Below are 23521 nucleotides of genomic sequence, written 5' to 3' on the forward strand. Positions count from 1 at the left end.
TTCATACATGCAAACTATTCATGCTATTTCTATTTTATAAATACTGTTACGTGGTGTGCTTCTATACTCTGTTCTGAAATCTCTGATAGCAGTCCATATGTACGTAATAATTTTTAGATTTTTTTACTTAGATATGTATATTTAATATTAGGGATGTGTATTTCTCCCCAATTCTTTCACTTCTATGTATATGAGCAACCATTTGTCAGCAGAGGGGAAAAAAGGGAAAAAAATGCCAATTATGAGAATGAAAAAAACAGCAGCTCATGGCTGTTACATGAACATATTTTGATTTGCTTTAGAAGAAAACACATGTCAATTTCTTAATATATGTTCAAGCAACATTTTCTCCACTTTTTAATCTTGCTATATTTTACACTTCAGTCATTATTTCATCTTATTATTTTTTGAAATTCAGTGACAGTACCTAATTAACTAAAGGGGTTTGTGCGAGGAAATAACTTACGGGAGAAAAACACCTTGCACCAGCTATTACATCAAATGGTGCCATTGTAAGCCTTGAATGCTTGGAGACTTACAAGTAGTGACAGAAATAATTCTGTGTACATTCAAAGAAAGGTGAACTGAGATAACTGTCCTGCTTTCCATGATTTATGACTCAGAACTAAAGCTGTTGTCAAAAATTCACTTAAACCCTTAGCAATTAAGAAAAGAAAGCCAGTTTTCTGCACCTCAATTAGTACTCTGGCAAGCAACGGTTCTTAAGAACATTAATTCAACAAAGCTTTGTTGAAAAATACATTATAAAGCATTCTACAGTACAAAATAATATTTGGTAGATATTCGGTAAGTATGATGGTATATTTAGCATTATGGATATAGTACAGGTGTTCCTCAACTTACAACCTACTTCCTACTGACAGTGATATCAGACCTCCAAAACTCTACTCATGACCCAATTCCAAAATTATGACAACTGCAGTACCACTGAAGTCATTTGCCCTTATGATTGACCACATGGACGCTGCAGCAGCCTCCTCCCCATCTCATTTCCACTGGATTCCTGCAGCCTTAGGCCTGCTTCGCATCCCATCAGACCTTACACCTTCCTCCTCACTTACCTTTTGAAGATCTCTGGAGCTCAGGTTAGGAAAGAAGGGCAGGGCATCCTTTCCTTGACCATATGACATGATTCTGGAACAGGTGCTATTTTTGAGGCAACCACATTGAATTGTAGGCACTCTAAAAATGGTGGCTGGTGCTGAGATCATGCCATTTGATTCAGGAATGGAGCAGCTTGCTTTGCTTCCTTAATGTGAAATCTGTGGACCACTGAGGACTTTTTTTTGTCAGGAAGCATAATATGCTAGTTTGTTCTTAGGCTATATGGCACAAATCGAGAAGTGGCTGTCATTTTAGGGATGACCAAATTGAAATGTGGGCACTCTGAAAATGGCAACTGCTCCGGGATTATTCCATGTGGCTCAGGAACAAAGATGCATGCTCTGCGTTCCTAACAGGAATTCTATAAAGGTCTGTGGTAGACCAGAGCTTTCTTTTAAAGAAAAAGAGCAAACAACTATATTCCTGAGCCACATGGATGTTTGGACATAGCGATCTTTTTTGAAGTCTCAATGCAACCACTCCAAAAATGATAACTGCTTCTGGCATTGCACCACATGGTCCAGTAATGGAGTGGCCTTCCCTAATATAAGCTCCACAGATCTTCAAAAGGTAAGTGTGTGATAGGTGACATCGGATAGGAAGGAGGGGGTGGTAACTGAGAGGCAGAAAGTGTAACACAGGGATCCTCAGTGATGTGAGAGGCCCTAGGAAATCAGGACAGAGACTGCACTAGATCTCCCAGGGCCTCTCTCAAGGGACTGAGGCAGCTTATGGTCTACTTAATGAACCACAATTCATTTAATGACTGCATCAGGAAGAGCATTGATGGGAAAGTGTGGGTACTTCACTTAATAGCCATAATGACTTAAAACCTTAATGGCAGGCTCCATTATGGTCATGAGCTGAGGATACTGTATTAATCAGTTTAAAATAAAAGTAGGAAAATATTATCTCTTTTGCAAATTTAAAAAAATCACATTTTTCCATTGACTAACAAAATTTTGCCAAGTGGGGGTCCTTTGACTTTTGTTCCTGCTTCAAACAACTTAAATACAAGAAGATTTTGATGGGGGTGTGGGAAAAGATGAGGAAAAAATACTATCTTAGGGTTCCATGCTGGTTGGCACCATTAGAGGCCTTAACGCATCCCAGTGTATTTAATTGGACAAGAAACATAACATATAAAGACATTATGACAGAAGATGGCAACATGAAAACAAAGATGGAATTAGAGCAGCAGGGCAGAAATCTGGAATGGTGGGAATATTTACAGATTAGAAATAGGTTTAAAAGCGATAAGGTACGGTTTGGGATCTACCCAAACCCTCAGGGGCTAGATAAGATTTTGTTTGGTGGAGATAAGAAAATGTTATCGAAGATTTATCAGTTTTTGACCTGTCAAGATGCTAAAGAAGAGATGGATAAAAGCCTTCTAATAACATGGGAGAGAAACTTTGGCTATGAGATTGAAATGGGCAAATGGTGGGATCTATGGAGTAAGACTATTAAACTTACAATATCTACAGCATTTAAAGAAAACATATACAAAATGGCTTATAGATGGCACCTCCCCCCAACGAGGTTAGCCAAAATGTTTCCTGGGTTATCTCCACTGTGTTGGAAATGTGGAAGAAGGGATGGCACATTCTACCATATTTGGTGGTCTTGTACTGAGGCCACGAAATACTGGAGAAGGATTCAAAAATGGCTAAAAGAGGTTACCGGGGCAAGCATGGAATGGAAACCCGAGAATTTTTTACTAAGCATAAAACCAGAAAACATGAGTAAATCTATATGGCAATTGAGCCTACATATAATTGTGGCTGCAAAAATAACCTATGCACAATTTTGGAAATCTACTACCATACCGTCGGAAGATGCCATAATTAAAAAGATGTATGAATGTGCAGAAATGGACAGAATGACAGGTTGGCTGAGGGACAAAGGAGAAACATAACATTATCTTAGCTGGAACCTATGGTATATGTGGGCGACAAGGAGAATAGCAGGGACTTAAAATGGGGAAAGTTAAATAGCAGTTGTTAACAATGGGAACTAAAAGTGAACATGGGTATTGTAATAGATCCCTGAACTTTGTAACGAGAAGATGCTGCTTAGAGGCTAAACAATGAGGAAGGAAAAAAAAGTTGGGCTGTGAATGACTGTCACCACGGGGGTGTGTGTGTTGTATGTTTAAAACGGTATTTGTATTTGTATGTTTTATCCTTAAAAAATGTATAACCAATAAAGATTATTTTAAAAAAACAACAACTTAAATACATGTCCACAAATAGAAATCAGTAGTTAAATACTGAATGCAGTGTAGGAACCAGAAACTGAAGAAGTGTAGGCCACCCAGCATGGACACTTTCATGTGCAGATTTTAATTATGAATTATTGACATCAAATATGTAGAATTAATTTAGAAATTTAAATATAGTAAGTATTCAACAACACTTTGACTTAGAAGATTGAGAATAAGATTGAAGAAATCAATATAAGGAGTAGATTCCATACATTCAATCTATGCATAAGAAAGCTAGAAGAATATTGGAAGGAAAAAAAAACTATGAAAACCAAAGCAGAAAACACACTTTTCTGTTGTGACTCAGCAGACGTATCCTGTGAGTCTTTTCGGGATGCAAGATTAACAATGCAGCTGGGGCTCGTTAGTGGCGTCTTCTGGTGATAAAAGGACGGATGGTGCCACGCCCTGGTGGCAGGAGTCAACGTTCAACGTTCATTGTTCCTAGGTCGTGGTTTATTTGCGAGAGACACTTGGAGAAGTGATTTGCTTTCTGTAACCCTGATTCGAAAAGACACTTGGAGAAGTGCTTTGCTTTCTTTTTGTACACCTTGTTTTGCCATAGAGAGATTTGTTTTGCATTCTGTTATCTTCAGGCAGAGACTTTATTTAGGTTTATTTTTGGGCTCGCAGCCAGTTTGAACCGAGGACTGATAAAGTGAGTTCCTTTTAAGTTTGTCTGCCTGTCGTCTGTTAACGAGCGAAGAAGGGGGGACAGAACAGTTTGACTCCTGCCGGACAAGCCTCCATTTCATTAATTATGGAACAATTAATGGCTGAAAATAGGCAAATGGCTCAACAAATTGCGATTTTGGCAGATCAAATTACACAGTTGCAGAGAGCTGCAAAACCCTCCCAGCAAAGGAGGAAGTGCCCAGTAGCCATGCCAGATAAATATGATGGGAGTCTGGCCATGTTTGCCGCGTTTCTGGGACAATGCCAGCTGTTCCTGAGTTTGAGAGTGGAGGACTTTCCCACTGACCGGACGAAGGTGGGATTCATTATCAGTTTGCTCTCAGGCACAGCTGCCCGTTGGGCTACGCCCTTGTTAACTCAGCCGAGCCCTTTGTTGGATGACTTCCAGGCCTTCTGTCAGTACTTCAAATGGATGTTTGAAGATCCTATCAAGGGGGAAACATCAGCTAGAAGTCGGAAGTCACTGCAGCAGGGGAGTGGTTCATTGCAGGACTATGTTAGTGAATTCAGGCTGCGTAGCCAGGATTCCACATGGAATGAACTAGCTCTAATGGACATGTTCCAGGATGGATTGTCTGAGGCCTTGCAGGATGAACTGGCGAGGGTGGACAGGCCACCGACGTTCGACGCGTTGGTCCACCTGTGCCTCCGGATAGACGCCCAGCTGCAGAGGCGAAGGCCTCGCCGTGCATTCCAGGAGACCACTAGCATGCCGGTTCAGCAAGGGACTGCAGTGGACTGGAAGGAGCCCATGGAGTTGAGTGCTGTCAGGCCTAGAGTGTCACATACTGAGATGGACAGACGACGTGCTGAGGGATTGTGCTTCTACTGTGGGGATCTTGGACACCTGGCAGGGAGTTGCCCCAAGAAGAACAGAAGGGTTGCGCGGGCTGCAGCCGTCCCTCAGCAACGCACTATCATGTCGGACAACCAGCACCTTTGTGCGGCCGTGATACCCCATTCGCACAAGGTAGCGTGCATTCGGGGGGTGTGGAGTTCCAGGGCGGATGCCCTGCCGAATAAAGTAGAGAACTCTGACCCTGCGAATTCGCTTCCACCTTGGACTGTTCTACCCATTGCATCCTGCGCTGCCGTTTGTCATCCCATGAGCAAGCAGTCTCTGATGTGGGATGCGCAGTGGGGTGATGACTGGGTGGAGCGATGAAAGGCAGAAGTGGGGCTGGCGTCCCCATGGACTTTGGAAGGGGATCTTTTGAAGTGTCAGGGCCGGCTCTATGTTCCCTCAGGGCACATCCGTCGACGGGTGCTCTCGCAGGTTCATTGCGTGTCTGCATCAAGACATTGTTTTTTTTTTCGGACGTTGCACTTGGCCTCCCATCAATTTTGGTGGCCCCATATGAAAAATGACGTGCAGAGGTGCGTGGAGTCATGTGCCCAGTGCCAATGGGCCAGGTCTGCAAGGAGAACTTCGCCAAGATTCCAGCCTTTGTCGACTCCGGTCCCCGCAGCACTGGACTTTGTTTCTCAGTTCCCAGTGGGGTACCAGTGTCTTGGACCCGTGTTCCGTGAAGGCCATCACCAACCCTTCTGGGCCGTACCCCGATCGTCTGTTAACGAGCGAAGAAGGGAGGACAGAACACTTTTCTAACTTTCAAAGAGGAAAAGATGTTGAAGAGCTTTTTAAAAACAATATCTAAAATAAGGAAAATGAAAAAGCAACATAAGAAAAGTTACAACAAATAAGGAAAGTTAACAAACAGAAAAGTTAGAGGAGATTGGTGAAATTATAGGAAAATCTACAACAATGGAACGATTAGTCAAGAGCAATTGAGGTCATTAAGGCAATTAAAGCTATTTGTTTTGTTTATTCACTGCATTGTTTAAAGGGGTGTGCATAAGTGCACCAGAGTGCCCACCGTTCCTGTCCTAATATTCCCTTGTATTTGTATCCATTTCATGTATTCATAATCAGATATATTTCTGTTATCTAATTCATGCTTGATGAAATAAATAAAATAAAAAATAAGGTGAAGTTAAAATATTGAAAAAAGCAGGTAAATTTTAATAGCGATATGTAAGCAAATATGAAATAAAACCATGATCCACAGGTTGGAAAAAATAAGTGCTTATATCTGCACTAAACAAAGAACATATGAAAATTACCAAGTTGTTATTTAAATCACTGTATAAGGTAATTTATGTTTACAATCTTAAAAAAAATATTAGAGCATACATGGAAAATAAAAAGCCAAACCAACAGAACAGTGACAGAAAAGATAGAGGAACATGAGATGAGGTGACTTCCTTAAGGTATTTAATGGAGAGATTAAAATAATTTAGGAAGATTTGTATTTGATTTATTGAGTACACTAAGGCCTTTGGTAGATCATGCAAGAATGTGCAATCAGTTAAAAATAATACATGTGCTAGAGCAGGGGTGTTCAAACTCATGGCCCACTGGCCACTCCCACCTTCATTTTAGTGAAGGGGGAAAAAGTCATGATACATCATGTGATGACATGACTGCGCAAATTTGACACCCTTCTGCTAGGGGGAACCAGTTTGATGTAGTTGTAGCATTAGGCTACAAACCAGGAAACTGAGAATTTGAGCTTCAGCTCAGCTGAATGATGTTGGGTCAGTCAGTGTTTTTCAGCCCTAGAAATCAGACAAGTGCAAACCACTTCTGAAAAATGTTGCCAAGAAAACCATGTACTCCATCAAAAGTTAACACTGACTTGAACAAATCAATCCAGATAGAACATCAAATTATTTTTAAAAGAAACTACAGTTTCTGTAAAGAAAAAAGAAACTGCAAAAACAATGCTTTATAATAGGAAGGAGAATGAGACAAGAATATATATTGTTCTCTTATCTCTTCAACTTATTCAGCAGACTTGAAAATGGAAGAACTGACAGCTGGAATCAATATAAAAGGCTAAACTGCTAACAGCTTTATATATATAGGCAACACCACTTATTTAACCAAAAGATTTAAAAAGTAGAAAAACTCATTAAAATGTTAATATTTTATATTAAGAAGACAAAGTTACTGTCCACTATCGTGCTTAGATAAAACCGCTATTAACAATGAAAAAAATTAAAATGGAAGATAGTTTGGTTTCTTGGGATCAAAATAAGAATGAATAATACTGTATGTTGAAGAAGTAAAGAGGTTAATAGACTAAAACAGTGATGGCATGTGCACTCGTCAGGGCTACAACCCAGAAGAGGAACTGCCCAGGGAGAATGCGCATGCTGGAAAATGAACTTCTGGTTTCCTGTGCACACCGACCAGCTAGTCTTCTGGTTACTGATACGCATGCACACATGATGATCAGCTGGCCAGCATGCATGCATGTGCACCAGAAACCCAGAAGAGGAATGGGCGATGCCATGCCTGCCAGGTAACAAGGTTCTGCGTGCCACTTTAGGGACCTGTGTTATAGTTCACCATCACGGGACTAAAACAATGATGAGCCAAAGATGAGGAGAATATCAAAGGAAGACTGATACATGAAAATACCAAGTAATGACAACAGTTTTCATGATCAAGAACAGCTAGATGACTGCCAAATTTGCATTCTAAATTGTAATAATATTTCATTACAAAATTGATGAAAATCATGAGGTCAGAATCCAACACTTGCTTATAAACCAAAGGGGAAATATATAAGTTTGTAAGAAAGTATGAATAGAATGTAAAAAGTATTTATAGCTACAGGTATGTTAATTTGCTGGGTTTTTTCCTGTTACTTTTCTCATTTTCTTTTCGATGTGTTCCATTTTAGGAAATACTTCTGGAATCAAAGCTGTGAAATGATTTTGGTACATATCTGATTATTAATTTAGATAATCTCTGCTTACATAAACTGAGAAAATTCTGTTTTCCATGATTTGTAGATCTGATTAATTGTGCTGGAACTGAAAAATATATTGAGGAACAATTTTACCTCAGTTTTGATTCCGTAAACCTATGCCTGGGATGGTGAACCTATGGCATGTGTGCCACAGGTGGCACCCGGAGCCATTTGTCAGGGGACATGAGGCATTACCCTGTCAGCTCGCCAGTGCGCATGTGCGCGCTGGCCAAGTTCAGCTTTTTTAAAAGCCATTTTTTGTCCTCCCAGGCCCCAGAGGCTTTATAGGAGCCTGGGGAAGGTGAAAAGAGCCCCCCCCGCCCCCAGGTCCTCTGGAGGCTTCAGGAGCTTCCCTGAAGCCTCCGGAGAACTAAAAAGGACCCTACGAGCAAACCGGAAGTCTGGTTTGCTTGTAGGGTTGGTTTAAGCCCTCCAGAGGCTTCAGGGCAGCCTCCTGAAGGTCCCTAAAGCCTCTGGAGGGTTTAAACCGAGCCTACGAGCAAACCAGAAGTCATATCCAGTTTGCTCATAGGGTCCTTTTTAGTTCTTCGGAGGCTTCAAGGAATCCTCCTGAATGTCCCTGAGGCTTCCGGAGGGCTTAAACCAACCCTATGAGCAAACCAGAAGTGACTTCCGGTTTGCTCGTAGGGTTATTTTTTGCCCCCTGGAAGCTTCAGGGAAGCCTCCTGAAGGTCCCTGAAGGTTCTGGAGGGCCTCGAGGGGGGTGCTGTTTTCGCCCTCCCCAGGCTCCTATAAAGCCTATGGAGCCTGGGGAGGGCAAAAAAAGCATGCAAAAATGGGGGGGGGGGGAAAACGCCTCTCATGAGCACATGCCCTCTGGGGGGGGGGGTCATGTGTTGCATTATGGGTTGGGAACGCCTGTGCACAATCCCCCTGCACTCTCCCCTTATAGCACGTAAGCCAAAAAAGGTTCACCATCGCTGACCTATGCCATTGTTCTACAGTCTACTGTTGCCTTCTGTGGTTTCCACTGGTGATAAATATCCTGAGAAAAGATGTTCTCTCTGTTTCCTCACCTTCAAGAAAAATGGTAAAAGCAATGGTCTTTTATTGGTTATGTATAGCTATAAATCTGAACAGTGAGAAACAGAAGGATAAATAACTTAGATATCTTCACATTATGTTTCTTCAGATAGTTAATATGAGCATTGGTATTAGTGGATGCTCTAACACTAGAGATTTTTAAGAAGAGATTGAACAACCATTTATAGGGTTTTTAAAGAAGAGATTGAACAACCATTTATAGGGTTTTCTGCTTAACCAGTAGGGTTGGACTAGAAGACCTTCAAGGTTCCTCCAACTCTTGTTATTTTGTTAAATCAATTTATACCCAATAAAGACTATGGCTTTGAGGCAATAGTCATTGGACTAGTTCAACAGACATTTGGGCTATCTTCATATTTTGGATCATGTGATGCAAATCGAGGATGGATGGGAAGGGAGACTATATTGTCAAGGAAAGAAGAATAGAAAGATGAATGATTTTAGGACTGTACTTGGGAGAGCTACAAATGAAAGGCTGAGTTATCAAGCATTTGCCAATGTCGTCACTAGAGCTGAATCCAATTGGATCATACAAGTAGTTAAATTTATAGAGAAAATCGACCTTGATAATCAAATGTATTTGATTTTGTCAGATGGAAATTATTTCTATTGTATGATGATAAACAAGGACACAATTGTAATTTTGTTAGTACTTTGTGTACATTATATTACATTGAAAAAAAATTGTGCTCACACTCTAATGAGAAAAATTAATAACTGACAATCCAATCCTTTAGAGACATAATCTGTTTAATAAATATGACTGTAAAATCAATAAACAATAGCAATTATACATTACACTACATTGTATCCAACCAAGAGGGGAAAATTACATCAAAAAGTCATTTCAAAATTAGCAATAGTTCAATGCTATAAGAAAAGAAATCAAATTTATTTCCTATAAAAATAACACCAGTAATATTGGACTTCTATCCATTAGAATTGTGAGAATTATTGTATAGTGACCTTTGATTATTTTCCCATACCATGACAGTACACCAATGGATATACATTATTCCCATCTGGTAGGAAAAAGGTACAGAAGAATTCCAGAAGTTTATCAATATGACTTAGTTTATAATTATGTACTTTTTCTGTTTTGAGACTATGGATAGTATTCTGTCCTTGTTACGTGAAAAAAATATGGATTCTGTTCTGATGAGCTACATCCCTAGTTTTCTAGCATTACAATAAGCCAAATATTATCCTTACCCTATATTTCATATATTCACGTGTAGCAATTTTGGCCTTAGTATTAAAATGGACTTCAGAAAATAATGAGATTGAAGATTGAAATTAAATGATTTATTTTTATTTTTAAGGGAAACATTTAAGTAATTAACCCTATTATTGAAATAATTGGACTTTAAAAATTGCTTGTGTATTTCTTAATTTAAAACTGAAAATAGTGCTAGTATAATACTGAAGCTTTCCTTGTGGGCAGTTGTTTTTCCAAACCTGCACCAATGTTTTGTTTGGGTGGGAGGCATCTATATTGTGATTCATGGGAGCGGAAATTCTACTTGATGAAATAACATGAAGAATATCCAATATGGTTTTCCAAATTCATTGTTAGAAATACTGAGTTATGAGCTTAACTGCTTTTCAAATCATTTATTTAACCAAATTCTTCACAGGGTACCAGCTTTTTATTTTTAATCATCTTCCTGAAAGGATTCTGTGCATTAGTGCATTATGTGGTACACTAGCAGCTTAATTCAGGATATTTGAATTCTATCTGACTCAATCTCACTGACAGTAAGAATACATGTGCAGCCTTAGTAACAGAGTTGTGCCAAAACAATCACATCAGCATCTCGCCAGTTTCAATTCCAGTAAAAGAGGATATTTATAAATATCATCCATTGATGGAAGATGAGGCATACCAAAGCCTGTTGCCCAGGCAACAGCTTCTCATTAGATAATGATTACAGGATTTGCAATAAATATCCATATAACAGGCCTGATGCCAGCAGCTTATTAGACTGATGGTCTTAGTGCTGTATTTCCGACCTCATAGCCCCTCAATGTTTGCTAGAATTAACGGTTTGACCTTTAAAACTGGCATAAGTCTGAAGTAATCTAAGTTAAATGATGTTTAAATTAAGTTTAAGAACACCTGTCATATTATACAAATCTGAAACAATGTATCTCAGTGGATCATTTTTCATTTTCCCCTGCATACATGGAATTTCATTAATTTTATTATAAATAGTAATTACCATATTAATAATCATACTTATTAATACAGTCACATTTTAGTATTCATTTTGAAGTTGAAAGTTTCATTACACTTTTTTTAAAGTTTAAGCATAAGTATTCAAATATCTTGGCTGTTGATTTTTTTATATTGTTTGGATACTAACATATAAACCAGATTAATTATTTAAATTGATTTAGAAATTAATAACTATAGTTAATAACCTTAACTATAAAGTCCTCAATTATGATCCTTCTGAACACTATCATAACACTGGATATGTTTTTAAATATCTAATAATGGGAATAATATGACTTTGAAAAATTAATACATGTTTAGAAATTCCAGTGCTTTGGAAAACAGTTTCATTGGACTAACTTACTTACCTGGGTAAGTGAGGTAAATATTTTACTAGTATTTTACATCTCTGTAATGTACCTCAACCAACACTTTATGGATTCAATGCTTTAGAATTAAATAACAGAGCTTCAAGACCTTACATTTTCAATGAATTACATAATCCCTGATACTTCTTACTTTATTTGATGTTACTTTATGCTCTATGCTAGAAACAGATAAGGGCATCCAATTCATACTGGAAGGTTGCTATTCCAAGAGAGTGTTCATGTCCCATTAGTGCAGTGGGTCTCAACCTTCCTAATGCCGCGACCCTTTAATACAGTTCCTCATGTTGTGGTGACCCCCAACCATAAAATTATTTTGTTTTCCGTATTTTTTCAAAATACGATAGTCTTAGGTGACCCCAGTGAAAGGGTCATTCGACCCCCAAAGGGGTCCCAACCCACAGGTTGAGAACCACTGCATTAGTGCATGCGCACTCCAGGAGCTGGTGTCATGGGAATTATATTTCTCATATTGAATCCAATATTTGTAATAAGATAATATCTTTACTAGAGTGTAACTTTTCATTAAGCAAAAAGTTTAAAAAAATCCAGCAGTGGGGAACCAACCAGTGAATAAAAAAAAAATAGGCCAGGTCTTTCAATCATCAGGCTTACAATTAAAAGTCATTCTCAACATATGGATTATATCTTTAATGCATTAATCAACTTTCAGTTTACAGCTAACATGTACATCAGGTCCCCAGTGAGGATTATTTCCAATTGGTTACAAATTTGGAGGAACTAAAATCTGCTCAGTTGAACATTTTCCCTAACTCAGTCTAGAAAAATAATGTATTTGAGTCTGCTCTGTAGAACTTGTAGCTGGAACTGTTATATTTCATGATGCAATAAAACAATGAAATAAAAATGGTAGATGGTTTTTAAATAGATATGGAAATATATTTAGCATCTATCTGAAAAGTTAATTATATGGCAAAGGATGTTGATATATTCCAGCTACAAGATGTAAAATTAGCCCCAGTATGGGGAAAACATTTCATGTAAATAGTACAACTTGATTTAAAGGTTTCTGTTATGTCTACATCATCTATTATACTATTATCTACATTTTGTGGCATGTTTATAATGAAATCACGCAAACATCATTTCTGTATAAAGTTCAGGAATAGCAGGACTTGCAATTTATTCCTCTGGAACAAGTCTTTTTGAAAGTTGATGATTGTTGGCTCATAGATTGAACCAATTTATCTATAATATTCACTCAATATACCAAATGACTCTAATTTTGGGGTTTTTTAAAAACCATTTTAAAAATCCGCCAATACATTTGGGAAGAGGCAACAATGTGGAAACTATAGGAAATAATATTCTTCCCAATTAGTTCCAATCTACTAATGAATAATTATTTCCAAAGTGAATAGATGGGATGGAACTGGAAGTCTTTATTAATTTGGAGGGTTAAAGAGGTACCTAATGATGACAAAGACAAGCTATAACTGATATTCAAACTCTCTGACTAGATTTATATCAATAAGGATAGTTGTTTTTTGTTGTTCTTGAACTAGAATGGCATGAATGAAAGTGTTAATCAACTATTATAAAGTATTTTGTTTTTTGGCAGTGAAAAACACATTTTTTTCTGTTTGTCTTGCCCTGCCTTTAACAAAACTAAAAGAACTCCAGACAAATTATTTTAGGGAGTACATAAAATACCAGATGAAAACACAAGGGGGAAAATAATAAAACTGTTATGTTTTTAAAACTCTATTACATTTTTCTCTATATTTCAGGAATGTAGCCTGTAGTGCCAAAGTCATCTATTATCCCTCAGTGCTAAAAATGTTAGGAGTTATACTGAAAGTCAGCAAGTTTACATTCACCTAAATTCCCTCCCAAAATTCCCCATGCACATTCTTGGCGTATATCAGTATGGATCATTTAAAATTAAATCTTGATTAGAAAAGGAAATGGGAAAAGGATTATGAGGAAGTAGTGTTTTCCTTTTACCCCACTAAAATAGAGCACCTGTACATTCTAAATATTACCCAAATGACATCCACATGCACAGGCTTAAAGCTAAAAACCTTTTTTGTCATCAGAAGAATCAAAAGTCCAATATTATATTGAAGGGGATAAAGATAGATTGGTGTCCTTGTTTCAAACATTGATACAGGTAGGAATTTCTTTTGTGCTTTGAGTCTCAGCAACTGTGGAAATACTTCCTGTAGTAAAGAGAGATAAACACAATAAATTTAAATTAGCAAAATAACAAAGTGCAACTGAGGGAACAGGAAACTTCTCAGTATCCTGATTTTCAATACTTTGGATGTAAATGTTGCTTACTGAGACATTATGCTCATCTTAAGTGCCTGCTTATCATTTAAAAGGCTGCACATATCTTGTTTCCAAACTAATGAGCATGTCTTAACCCTGTCAAATTAAAGTCCAGCCTGTGACAAAGGAAGGAACTGGACTGGTTGGATATCTTTGAGTTAAAGTGCTTACTTTTGATAATATTTGAAATCAAATATAAAGTGACAGTTCTTTGACAATCTGCTGAGGTTTTTGTCTTTCCTCAAAGACTGGAGGCCTGAAACTGAGCAAAAAAAAAGGCCATTAATCAGATTTTACATTTAGTGGTTAATTTCTAGAGAATTATTGAGGAACTAAGTTTGTTCAAAAATTCCTAAAATTCTAATCGTTGGGCTATCTAAAGCATCTGTATAGAATTGACAATGAACTCTACTTTCTTTGCTGATGCAGCATGGATTTTCAGGGAAAAATCTTCTGTTCTATGAATCTATGCTGCTTTTCTTTCAATTTTTAATCATTATATGCATTTGGAGATATTTTCACTCATATACACATACTTCTGTCACATACATTATAGGCAACTCCCATACATTAAGAATCCTTCTGAATATATTTATTTAATTATCACTTAAACTGGCCATAAAAGGCTCTTGAAGCAATAAGACAAATATATGCACAAAAACTGCACCTTATATTAAAATACGATTACAGAAGGATATAATTTCTCTCTCTATGTCATATTGTCCAAGGCTGAGCCCAAACATTTCAAAACATTTTTAAATTGAATTATGGTAATTACTGGCTTGGATACAGCCAAGGCTAAATCCAAATAGGGTTGCCAGATATCCATGATGATCTTGGACAGTATAGAAACCATCTGCTTTGTCCACTGCCCAGGACAATATTTATAATCAAACTTTATGACTGGCAGCTCTGGAAGGGTTCCAGATTATCCATGTACTTTAACATGGTTATTTTGGTCTTGTGCCCTACAGGCAGCTGCTCCAGTCCCCCACCCCTTCAACTGACCACCAGTGTACTAATCAGTGGGTCAGCAACCCAGCGCACCTGCGCCTGACGAGCATTCCTCAGACATCTGACCGCCAGTGTGCTTATCAGCAAGGCAAGAGTCTATGCACTGTCTGGTCCTGGACCCTGGGCAGTCCTTGGCTGTCTGGTCACGCTCGCTGGTTGGTGTCCAGGATGTCCAGGAGATTTTCCTCCCAATAGCCTCTTGTGAACAAGAATTGGTCTTTGGAAATCTGGCAACCCTACAAATAACCCCAGCCAGAATCAGTTGGATTCATTAAAAGTACAATCCTTGAATACTAATCTACATGTGCAAGGGGAAGGGAAGGAAGAGAAATGAAGGATAAAGTACAACAACAGCTTCAGTAATAAATACAGTTGCATGCATTTGATCATAATTAATAATACATTTCCAGAAGAATGCATAACGTGCCCTTCCAAAATATTGCTAATTGGCAATATATAGCAATAGCACTGCTTCATAGTGCTTTACAGCACTCTCTATGTGGTTTACAGAGTCAGTATATTGCCTCCAACAATCTGGGTCTTCATTTTACCGACCTTAGAAGGATGGAAGGATGGGTCAACCTTCAGCTGGTCAGAATCAAATTTCTGGCAATGAGCTGAAATAGCCTGCAATACTGCATTCTAACCACTGTGTCACCACAGATTACTTACACATTACTTCTTCTGTTGTCAAATTTGGGAAAATATTAAATACATAAATCATGTACATATTAGCTATACCTATTAATTTAATCTACCTTTGAATTTAAAATAACATCAGATCAAATATACTTCTTTTCTATTTGCTTCACCCACTTTATCATTCATATCTTTCCTAAATCTTGATAATAGGTTCAACATAAAGCAAAAAATACTATCCTCAAATTTTGTGAGCAGATTATATTATTGTAATATTATTGTAAACTGGAATACAAATATGAACCAGACAGAGTCCATTCAAAGGCTATATTCAAAGGATAGAGAGTCTCAGTCCTGTTTGAGCAGGGGGTTTGACTAGGACACCTCCAAGGTACCCTTCACTGTATGTTCTAAAAGGCCATGTCATGCTAATATGTGCAGCAAAGAATTTGAAAGTAGTGCATTGGCAAACTCACCTCCAGTAAAGCTTTCCTCAGAGTTTATCCAAACTTTGTTAATATACAGCTGCCTTTATATGAAATTCAGAAATTCTAATTGAAACTGAAATAATAGTTGGTCTCTTAGACTTATTTGGAGAAGCTATATTATAACTACTTTTTAAAGTTTACCATGGTTGTAAATATATGTCTGGCTGAAATATAAAATAATGACTATCGTTAACATCCTAAATTAGTTAGCCTTACTAATTATCAAATTATCCTTTTTTTTGCAGGATTGCACAAATCAATAAAACTATAAGGAGATGTCCGTCTTTAGGAGGCTCATATGCTGGCTTGGGAATTCTGGGAGTTGAAGTCCATGCATTTTAAAATTGCCAAGTTTGAGAAACATATGTGATGGGATATACTGCAGTGACTGTGCAAAGGTATTTAGAAAGCACAATTTTTTATTCAAAGATTTTTGAATAAAATACCTTTGTTGTTGTATTAATTGTAATGGTTTCCATTTGTGTTCAGTTTAATTCTTGTGAGAGATTGCATAAAAGGTATGATATATATAAAAGAATAAAAATAGAAAAATAAATTCAGCTAGTATTGTAATAATGATAGCTAGTAATTTGTCATGATACCATAAAGGAGAATTTTATATTTTGTCTAGTGATTAGTGTAAGTTTGTTTGTTTGCTTGTTTACTTACAACATCTCAGTAAGTGACTGAGTGGCATATGTCATAAAACATAAAAAAGTTCATTGAAAGATAATTTTGTGGCCACAAAATATAAACCAAAAATGGAGAAATGTTTCCTTGAATAAAGGTATTTATGATGGTAGAATATTTTTCCCCATAGCCCTAATTAACTATTGTGACATTTACTACAATAAAAATAAAATGTTACCTCATAATTTCTGATTCATTAATTAGAAGAGGTGGGGTAAAGAATATTTGTGTTAATTTAGAGAAATTTAGATGTGTTAATAGATCAGTGGGAATATTGAGTGTTTTAGCAAAAGAGGTTGGAAAAGTCAGAATAGTTTTAGCCAATCAGAATGCAAACTTTGACCAGCTATTGGCTGGCTTAGTTTATTTACCTATGGGCTGGTATCCAACTTCTCATCTACTAGTTGCTGTGGGTTCATCAGCTCCCTCTGAGGGACATTAGGAATGCTTTCACTTTGACTGCCTGGACTGACCATCTCTTGATCTTTCTCATTCTGCATCTGTGCATAAACATTAATGCCCGGAATCTTCCTAAAACATTAACAAAAACCATCATTGCTATGTGTATGCTAAGGCTCTCTTTGAATTATGCTTTCACACGGCTAGAAGGATGGAAAGAAAGTCAGGAAAAAAACTCACATACCTTTTGAATTTGTAAATTACAAATACTGCCAATCCCACAAATACTACAGACAGTAACATTAGCATGGCTGAACCACTATGGCTAGGCGTGACATCTATGAGTGGAGCTATAAAAAATTAAAAAGAAGTTTCAAAAATTAGACAATAGTATATTCAGCCATAGGCACATAAAGAAAGTGTAGAATGACTTTTTTTAAACAAACCATCACTGATGTTCTTGAACTTTTCCAACTAAGGTTGCACTCTTATTGAACAATCTGTACAATTATCTGTCTTTTCTGCACTAGGGCACTTCTATGCTTCTATAGTCTTAACATCTGATACACAGACTACAAACTTTTCAGAATAGAAGTCAATAATGATTTATTTAAGTTGGTTATGGCAGATGGTTAGTGATTCATATGGCTTCAGTTCTCAGATGATTACCTATTGCAGATGAAGTTCAAGGAATGTTAATATCAAGAAACAAAACCCCTTTTTAATCTGCTATAGTTGTGACGGTTTAGGTTAACTTTTTCTGGACATGTGTATTAAAATAGCCAAAGATAATAACAAAAATGAATATACTGCTTGCAATGTAGATAGACACTCATGGGGTGTTTTAATTCAGTCTCTGGAATAAAAAAGTATCTCTCTTTTTAGGTAGTCATCATTGTAAGTACATTTGTTCTAGCACTTTTGAATTAAATTGTATGAATAAATTGCATCTTCGTAGAATTAAAATTTGGTGAATGATGTACTTTTCTATCCTTTTATACAAAAGTACCATACCTATGGAGCCAATGAGATACACATGTTTAATTTCAGCTACATTTTCACAACTTGGTTTCTTGATTTGATTTTTTTAAGATGAAGAAATAGAAAGAACTGCTGGTAGTTATCAAAACCATGAAGTGAATTTAAAAAATTATGTAGCATATTTCTTTGTAAAGGTATCTCTTACCACTAAATCTTGAGAACTACCTCCATTCACAGCATTTTCCTTTTTCTAATATTCTGGACATTAGCTGTGATTAAGTCTCAATAAATGTAATAGAACTTTAGCTATGTATTGTATTGCATTTTATCACAAAGAAGTATTTTAAATACATGTCAATAAAATAAAAGTAGAAAAATATTCTGAACATTAAAAATCTACAATTCTATCATGAAAGCATTGCCAATTAACTGTTTCAGCAATGTTAGCTCAATTGTTAAAGAATCAGCACCAACCTGCTATTAAATGAGCAGCATGAACAAGGATTCTAACTCCAGGTTTTAAGTCAAACTGAATGGCATTTTGGTTTAATTTCTGGACCAATATTTCTGAAATCTAGAATAAGGAAGAAATAGATATATAAACTCTTTTGTATGCTATCACTCAACCAGAAAATGCTGATTGCTAAATAAAGAATGAAAAAGTCTTGGTGCAGAAATGAAATAAATATGTTATATAAATCTTTTCTTAACAAACAAATGGATGTTTATGAATGGTTCCAGCCCCATAATTTAATCTGTCAATTGGTGAATCATGTTATTATGTACAGTAAAGGAAATAACAATATATACTGAAGTTCTACACCAAAAATATGAAAATTGCAGTCTATGAACAACATATAGCTTAATAGCACTTTTCTTTTACCCTCAAATTGACTAGGGCAAAATAAACAGCTTGGTTACCATAACCCTTTATTACAATCACGAATCCTTTGACTTCTTGTATCACATACTTTTGAAATGCCACCCATCATATGCTGTACAAAACTTTTAATACAAGTTATGTACATTTTTTCTCCACAAACCTATTTTATTTTTCCTTCACAAAGAGATGTTACAAAATAAATACCAAGAAAACAATATTTGAAGAATACATCCACGAAAAAAATGAACAAATCTACCAGGGCAGGTTTCTCTTCTCTGCTGGATGCCGGCTTAATAATCAGAAGGTGTCTTTTAATAGAAATATCCCCTACTGCAAAACTTCAGATTGAATGGTAAATATAACAGCAAGTATATATATATTTTTGTAACTGGATGCTGATGTCAGAGAAATCATCTTATGTACGATGCAACCATATAATATTCTTTTAAAGAATCCTTAAAAGGCAAAGTTAAAGGTTCTCCTTGGACATATGTGCTAGTCGTTCCTGACTCTAGGGGGTGGTGCTCATCTTTGTTTCAAAGCCGAAGAGCCAACATTGTCTGGCCACGAAGACGTCTCCGTGGTCATGTGGCCTGCATGACTAGACACCAAAGGCACACGGAACCTTTCCCACCAAAGGTGATTCCTATTTTTTTACTTGTATTTTTACATGCCCCCAGGCACCTGGAATGCGCCGAATCTTTTCTTTTCATCCTGGTTTGTGGCGCGACGGCTTGAAGATCAGCTGTAGAGCGGTTTGTAGACCAGCTGTGGGGCGGCTTGTTTTGCGCTTGATAGGGGCGATAGCAGCGGCAGTGGCATCTAGCACCCAGGGAGTTAAGCCTGGGTGAGAAGAACTGGAGAGGACCCGAGAACGGTGGTTATCAGAGAGCCCCCCCCTCTGAGACGCTACGGACGCCACGGACGGCTCGAGTAAGCTTTTTAAGCTGAAGAACTGCTGCGGGTTGGTTTGAGACCTGGGAGACCTGGGAGTCGGTGAGGAAGAAACATATGAGCAGCTCTCCCTCCCCCTCCCCCTTGACAGCACGGGTGGCACGAACAGCGCGAGGAGCGTTTGGTAGCCATCCGGAACGGCCTTCCCCCCCCCAGTCGAATGGAGACGGCACGAGGGTGGTTTGAGACCCCTTGTGCCTGGACTGTGCTTGGACTGTACTGGACGCTGGGCGGTGTGTTACATGAGGCACTTTTTGCCTTGCCTAAGGAAGGGGGGATTGGATTCCAACAGCAGAGTGGTCGGGACTGGACGGCAGGTTCTGTTGCCGCCGTTTCAGTTTCCCAGGCTGCCTCTCCCCCCCACCCGATGGCGGCATCTTATCTTATCATCGGTTGCCTGCAACATCATTTGCTAACACCCGCCCGGTTTGCAGAACCTTTGGGGATTAACTTGGATTGTTATGAACTTGGACTCCCCCTAGTGGCTCTCATTTTAACATCATTTTAACATCATTGAACCTGCGCAATTTTTCTAATTTTATTTTTTAAATAGGTATGTTGAGTGCATGGGATTGTATGGGATGGTATGAATGAACTCACTTTTTACTATTAATATTGCTGTATTTGTGTTTTAACTCTTTAGTGAGGACTGTCTGTGTGAGAGTTTGGGTATGACTGATTCGGAGGTCCTGGCGGGGTATGCGGGGGTCACCGGGGTGGTTGGGGGAGCTACATCCACGGGAGAGGGTCGGGGCATTGCGGTCATAACAGGGAGGGGCAGATAAAGCGGGGACTTTAGGGCAGGCCATTACCGGGGAAGGAGGGTTCGCTATATCACAGAGATCCCTCCTTCCGGCCCTAGGAGTCCCACTCCAAGGTCAGATGGCGCGAGTAATCAGGACCCTGGTCTCCGGCTGCTGTCGCTAAATGCCAGGTCTGTTGTTTATAAGGCTCCCCTCGTCCGGGACTTGATTTTAGACGAGGGGGCAGACCTGGCATGTATTACTGAGACATGGCTGGGCACGGAGGGAGGAGTCCCCCTCGTAGAGATGTGCCCAGATGGATTTCAGGTGCTTCATCAGCCGAGAGCCCAGGGAAGGGGTGGCGGTGTGGCTATTGTAGTCCGGGAGTCTTTAGCACCTCGTAGGATCCCTGCTCCGGAGCTTGTCGGGTGTGAGTCCCTACTGTTGAAGCTGGACCTCAAGGGTCAAGTGGGTCTGCTGCTAACGTACCTGCCTCCCAACAGCGTTGCAGCAGCCCTCCCCTCGCTCCTCGAGTCAGTAGCCGAGCTAGCAGTTGAGTTCCCTAGGCTTATGGTTCTGGGGGACTTCAACTTGCATTCGCTCGGTGAACGCTCTGACGGAGCGCAGGAGTTCATGGCTTCCATGACAGCCATGGGCTTGACCCAGGTAATTCGAGGCCCAACCCACTCAGCGGGTCACACACTCGACCTCGTATTCCTCTCGGAGCAGTGGAGTTATGATCTTGGTCTGAGGGGTAATGAGATCATACCCCTGTCGTGGTCAGACCACTGCCTACTGAGGCTAGACTTCCGGAGGCCAAACCCCCACCGTAGGGAGGAGGAACCGACCAGGTGGTTCCGCCCCAGGCAACTTATGGACCCTGTAAGGTCCCAGACGGAGCTTGGGGTTATTCCTGATACTCTCACCCACAGTTCAGCGGAGACTCTTGCTGCTGCCTGGCACTCGGCAGCGTCAGAGTCTCTGGACCGGATTGCACCACTACGGCCCCTCCGGGTCAGCGGCTCCCGGAGGCCTTCTTGGTTCACCGAGGAGCTCCGGGAGATAAAGCGCCGGAGGAGACGCCTAGAGCACCAGTGGAGATCCGATAGGTCCGAACCGAACCGGGCACTTTTGACAGCATGCACCAAGGAATACATCCGGGCATTAAGAACAGCTAAAAGAACACACATTGCCACCTTGGTAGCGTCCGCCGAGTCCCGCCCAGCCGCCCTGTTTAGGATAACCCGCTCCCTCCTAAATAGGAGGGAGACGGGGGACCCCTTACAGGGTAGGGCTGAGGAGTATGTTCAGTTCTTGGCGGACAAAGTTGCTCGGTTTCGGTCGGACCTGGACTCCACTCCCGCAGATCCAGCCGAGACACAGGGGAATGACTTGGCAGACCATCTCTGGGTTGAGTTTCAGGATGTTGCCTCCGGGGATGTGGACAAGGCTATGCAAGCTGTGAGTGCCTCCACCTGTATACTGGACCCGTGTCCCTCCTGGCTGGTTGCCAACAGCAGCGAGGTGACACGAGGCTGGATCCAGGCGGTTGTTACCGCCTCTCTTCGGGAGGGGCACTTCCCCGCCGCGCTCAAGGCGGTGGTGGTGAGACCCCTCCTGAAGAAACCATCCTTGGATCCAGCCGCTCTTAATAACTACCGTCCAGTCTCCAACCTCCCCTTCGTGGGGAAGGTTGTTGAGAAGGTGGTGGCCTTCCAGCTTCAGCATACCTTGGAGGAAGCTAACTACCTTGACCCCTTCCAGTCTGGCTTCAGGCCCGGTTACAGCACAGAAACCGCTTTGGTCGCATTGACCGATGATCTCTGGAGAGCCAGAGATGGAGGCCATGCGTCCATCCTGGTTCTCCTTGACCTCTCAGCGGCTTTCGATACCATCGACCATGGTATCCTTCTGCGACGACTGCGGGAGGTGGGGTGGGCGGCACTGTTCTGCAGTGGTTCTCCTCCTACCTCTCGGACAGGTCGCAGTCAGTGTTGGTAGGGGGGCAGAGATCGTCTCCGAGGCCCCTAACTTATGGGGTGCCGCAGGGTTCGGTCTTATCCCCCCTACTATTTAACATATACATGAAACCGCTGGGCGAGATCATTCGGAGGCACGGGATAAAATACCACCAATACGCGGACGATACACAGTTGTATCTGTCCGCCCCATGCCAACTCAATGAAGCAGTGGACGTGATGAACCGGGGCCTTGAGGCTGTTAAAGACTGGATGAGAGCTAACAAACTGGTACTCAACCCGGACAAGACCGAGTGGCTGTTGTGTTTTCCTCCCAACAATTTGGCCGACGTTCCATCACTCAGGCTGGGGGGTCAAAATTTATACCCCTCAGACAGGGTCCGCAACTTGGGAGTCCTCCTGGACCCACAGCTGAGTTTCGACCATCACTTGTCAGCTGTGACCAGTGGGGCATTTGCCCAGGTTCGCCTGGTGCGCCAGTTGCGGCCCTACCTGAACTGGGAGGCCCTCACAACAGTCACTCGAGCCCTTGTGATCTCTAGGCTGGAATACTGCAATGTGCTCTACATGGGGCTGCCCTTGAAGAGCATCCGGCGACTTCAGTTAGTCCAGAACGCGGCCGCGCGAGTGATTGTGGGCGCACCACGGTTCGCCCACATAACACTGATCCTCCGTGAGCTGCGCTGGCTACCTGTTGATCTCCGGGTGCACTTCAAGGTCCTACTTACCACTCACAAAGCCCTCCATGGTAGTGGATCTGGCTATTTGAGAGACCGCCTTCTGCCAATTACCTCCCTCCATCCCATCAGATCGCATAGAGTAGGCCTCCTCCGAATTCCATCCGCCAGTCAGTGCCGACTGGCGACTACGCGGAGGAGA

General features: G+C 40.2%; 1 protein-coding gene across 3 annotated transcripts in view; it reads right to left on the bottom strand.

Moving 5' to 3' along the window:
* Positions 1-11929: 11929 nt before the first annotated feature.
* The window catches only part of LOC106537730 (VPS10 domain-containing receptor SorCS1), a 565787-nt gene continuing 554195 nt past the window's right edge, over positions 11930-23521 (bottom strand). The window contains exons 24-27 of one of the 3 annotated variants that reach the window (XM_087725810.1): positions 18558-18657; positions 17347-17452; positions 14920-15122; positions 11930-13760 (exon numbers count right to left, since the gene is read on the bottom strand). In XM_087725810.1, coding sequence (XP_087581936.1) covers positions 13696-13760; positions 14920-15122; positions 17347-17452; positions 18558-18657 — 474 coding nt within the window. In that variant the 3' untranslated portion in view covers positions 11930-13695. Of the gene's footprint in view, positions 13766-14919; positions 15123-17078; positions 17235-17346; positions 17453-18557; positions 18658-23521 lie in introns of all 3 variants that reach the window. The other 2 variants (XM_087725813.1, XM_087725812.1) reach the window with 2 other exon arrangements.

This window comes from Thamnophis sirtalis, unplaced genomic scaffold (assembly GCF_051295495.1).
Source record: "Thamnophis sirtalis isolate CommonGarterSnake01/CBP01778 unplaced genomic scaffold, rThaSir2_p1.2 scaffold_11, whole genome shotgun sequence".
Taxonomy (NCBI): domain Eukaryota; kingdom Metazoa; phylum Chordata; class Lepidosauria; order Squamata; family Natricidae; genus Thamnophis; species Thamnophis sirtalis.